At 41.4% G+C, this 2717-nt stretch overlaps 1 protein-coding gene across 1 annotated transcript; it reads right to left on the bottom strand.

Moving 5' to 3' along the window:
- Positions 1-701: 701 nt before the first annotated feature.
- LOC128319141 (uncharacterized) lies at positions 702-2717 on the bottom strand. Its single transcript, XM_053237646.1, has 3 exons — positions 2599-2717; positions 1697-1804; positions 702-1552 (listed from the first exon to the last, which is right to left on the bottom strand). Exons 2-3 carry the CDS (start codon positions 1757-1759, stop codon positions 812-814), a joined length of 804 nt encoding a protein of 267 aa, XP_053093621.1. The 5' UTR covers positions 1760-1804; positions 2599-2717; the 3' UTR covers positions 702-811.

The raw sequence follows: 2717 nt of genomic DNA, 5'->3' as shown, positions 1-2717 counted from the left end.
CTGGGATGAAGTTGTGAGACAGGATTGAGGAAATAATCAATGTATTGTGCCACATTGTAGGTCTCACTCCCACAATCCGACACAATCGGGCGTCCCTGTGGAACCTCGGAAGGGACTGTCCACGCCTGTGGGTCTTTATGAATTTTGGGCAATAGATAAAATTTCCACTGCCTTGGTGGGTTTGGACCAATAAGGTAATTAAACTGTTTAGTGTTAATGAAGCCTTTCTGTTTTAAGTCCTGTAAAATGGATGTTACCAATGATTGTGTTTCCTGTTGTAATGAGTGTGGAAGTAAAGTGTAATGATTGGTATTGTTTAATTGTCTATTTGCTTCTAGTAAGTATTGTTGTTTGTCCATTATGACGATCGCTGAGCCTTTATCTGCCGGTTTAATTATTATATCTTTGTTGGTTTGTAATTCTTTGAGTGCTCTGCGTTCTGTGGCGGTTAAATTGTCTGCTTGATTGTTGGAAAAATCTGAAAGAGAATTGATAATCATCCTGTTCTTTTTAATCAACTGCTTTATAGGTAAACTGGTCTGTTCGGTGCTCGGTTCCCATCTGGATTTTTCTGTAAACTGTAAGTGTTCTTTACATTTTGTGTATTGGAAGTGGTCTAAAATTTTAAGTTGTCTATTGTAAGCGTGGACATCCCTCCCCAGCTCCCCCAAGTCCATACCGCATGGCGTCGGGATGAAGGTGAGACCCTTGCTGAGTAAATCCTCCTGCGGACCTGTGAGACAAAACGTTTTGGATAGGTTAATGATGTTGGTGTGCTTTTTGTTGTCTGTTTTATTGCACTTCACCATTCCTAAAAGTTTAACTGATCCAACCAGTATGTAAACATTTGCGAAGCCGTTTCCGTGGTCCAGTGGATAGGGTCCCTCGGGTTCACCTTGAACCTAAGTGGGTGAAGTTCCTGCAATGGATTACCATGTGCCAGTATATGAGTGTTCAGTTTTGTTAGAGTTTCTTGTTGTCGTCTAGGTAGGATATCCGAGTAGTTTAATAATGGGGTGTAGATCGTGGCATTGGGAAAAACCACTGCAGCAATTCTCCACAGCTCTTGCAACTGTTTTTTTGTTGTACTTTCGAATGTTTGTTCTCTATTATTGATTCCTAATGATAGGACGACTTTTTGAGTGTTTGGATTAGGGGTTAATTTTTGTAACACCTTGGCTATATGTAAAAAGTTGGCTCCAGGGTAACTATCCACCTGAACATTTTCGTCACTAAAATAGGGAATTCTGGACAGGTTGGAGTCCCCTATAAACAAAACTGGTTTCTTTACTTCCAGTGTCCAATCTGCAATCTTTCTAGTGGTGTTAGGATGTCTAGTAGGAACCCAATGGTTCCTCACTTCACAGGTTTTTATTTGGGGCTCCACCCTGTCCGGATGTTCCACATGCAGGGGAGTCAATGAGAAAGAGGAAGGGGAAAGGGAAAGGGAGGATTCAGATCGGGCTTTTCTCAAGGACGTGGTCTTCCTTTCTGTAGACCCATTCATCACCTCCTTCCTCTCCTGCTTCCTATCCCCCTGGGTCGGCTCCCCCTGTGAATCAGCAATAGTAGGTTCTATTAGAACACTAACATTATTTAGGATTGCTGTTCTGTGAATTGTGGATGGAGTGTTAGCTCTCTGTTCTTGCTGCTTAAGTGTATTCAAAGGAACTTCATGTATTAATACACTAACTACCTTGGTCTTATCGGAGTTGTTGTTTAAAGGCCGAGGTGTTCCATTGCTTTTCGATAAATGCATCTGTGGAGAACTTGCCACAAGGTTTGTGTCGTCTTTACTCGGACTCTGTTTGGAGGAAGAAGAGGAAGAGATTGAAGAAGACAACGAAGAAGAAAAAGAAGAGGCGGCAGTGGAAGAAGGATTAGAGGAGCTGTTTGATACTTGGATAGGCAAACATGCAGTTCCTCCATTTTCTGTTTCCACTAGATTCTGTTCCATTTGTGTTTTGGCCTTTTCTATTATGTCTTCCCTCAATTTGTGTTTGAATCTACCTTTGGCCCATTTAACTGCTATCTGCCATTCTGTTTCCTCCATTTTGTGGATTCGATTCAGTAGTTCTGCTTTCACTTGAACGTAATGGTCTTTGAGGATCTGCATATTTGCCTTCATCCAATTTTGTGTGTTTTCCGTAATTCTATGTAGAGTTTGTTGCTTGGGGCATGCCGGTTTGATAAACTGTGTAAGTTTGTGTGTTTGTTTAGACATGCCCTTTGGAAAAATTTGCGTATGTAGAGCTGTTGTCACAATGTCTTCATGGTGTGTGGCCTGTATGAATTTAAAATACAACTTCCTCAAATGTCTATCTAAAAATTCCCTGGGTTTTGAGTTGTGTAGATGCTGGTCTGTGTGTAGTGTTTGTTCCACCCCATCTGTTTCCAAAGTCTCCAACACTGTGAATCTGTTTGTTAAGGGAATCATTGTGCCTGTAAAAAAACTCCTTTCGAGGAAAAAAAAGGTTAAAAGAAAGGAAAGATAAAAACCAAAAGGAGAAAAGTCTTCATTGGTCTTACCCCATGAGTATGCTGATAAGAATCCTTGGGAAAAGGATCCTGTAGCTGATTAACAACTCAGTTCCTTACCAGAAGGCCTAAGCGGCCTAGGAGTTCACCAAACAGGAAGTTTTGTAGGCCCCTCTGGCTTGGGTGTTGTACTCCAAAAAGAAGGGGGAATAAAACCGAAAAAAAAGGAGGGGGGAATA

This window comes from Pangasianodon hypophthalmus, chromosome 10 (assembly GCF_027358585.1).
Source record: "Pangasianodon hypophthalmus isolate fPanHyp1 chromosome 10, fPanHyp1.pri, whole genome shotgun sequence".
In the NCBI taxonomy this organism is placed as follows: Eukaryota; Metazoa; Chordata; class Actinopteri; order Siluriformes; family Pangasiidae; genus Pangasianodon; species Pangasianodon hypophthalmus.
Note: the sequence above shows the minus strand (reverse complement) of the source record. Positions and strands in the feature narration are given on the sequence as shown.

Excerpts from the sequence above, each read along its gene's own strand:
- LOC128319141 (XM_053237646.1), bottom strand. The coding sequence starts at position 1,759 with ATGCATTTATCGAAAAGCAATGGAACACCTCGGCCTTTAAACAACAAC. Across the intron at positions 1,553-1,696 it reads ACAACTCCGATAAGACCAAG|GGGGAGCCGACCCAGGGGGA; the intron begins GTAGTTAGTGTA and ends GCTGATTCACAG.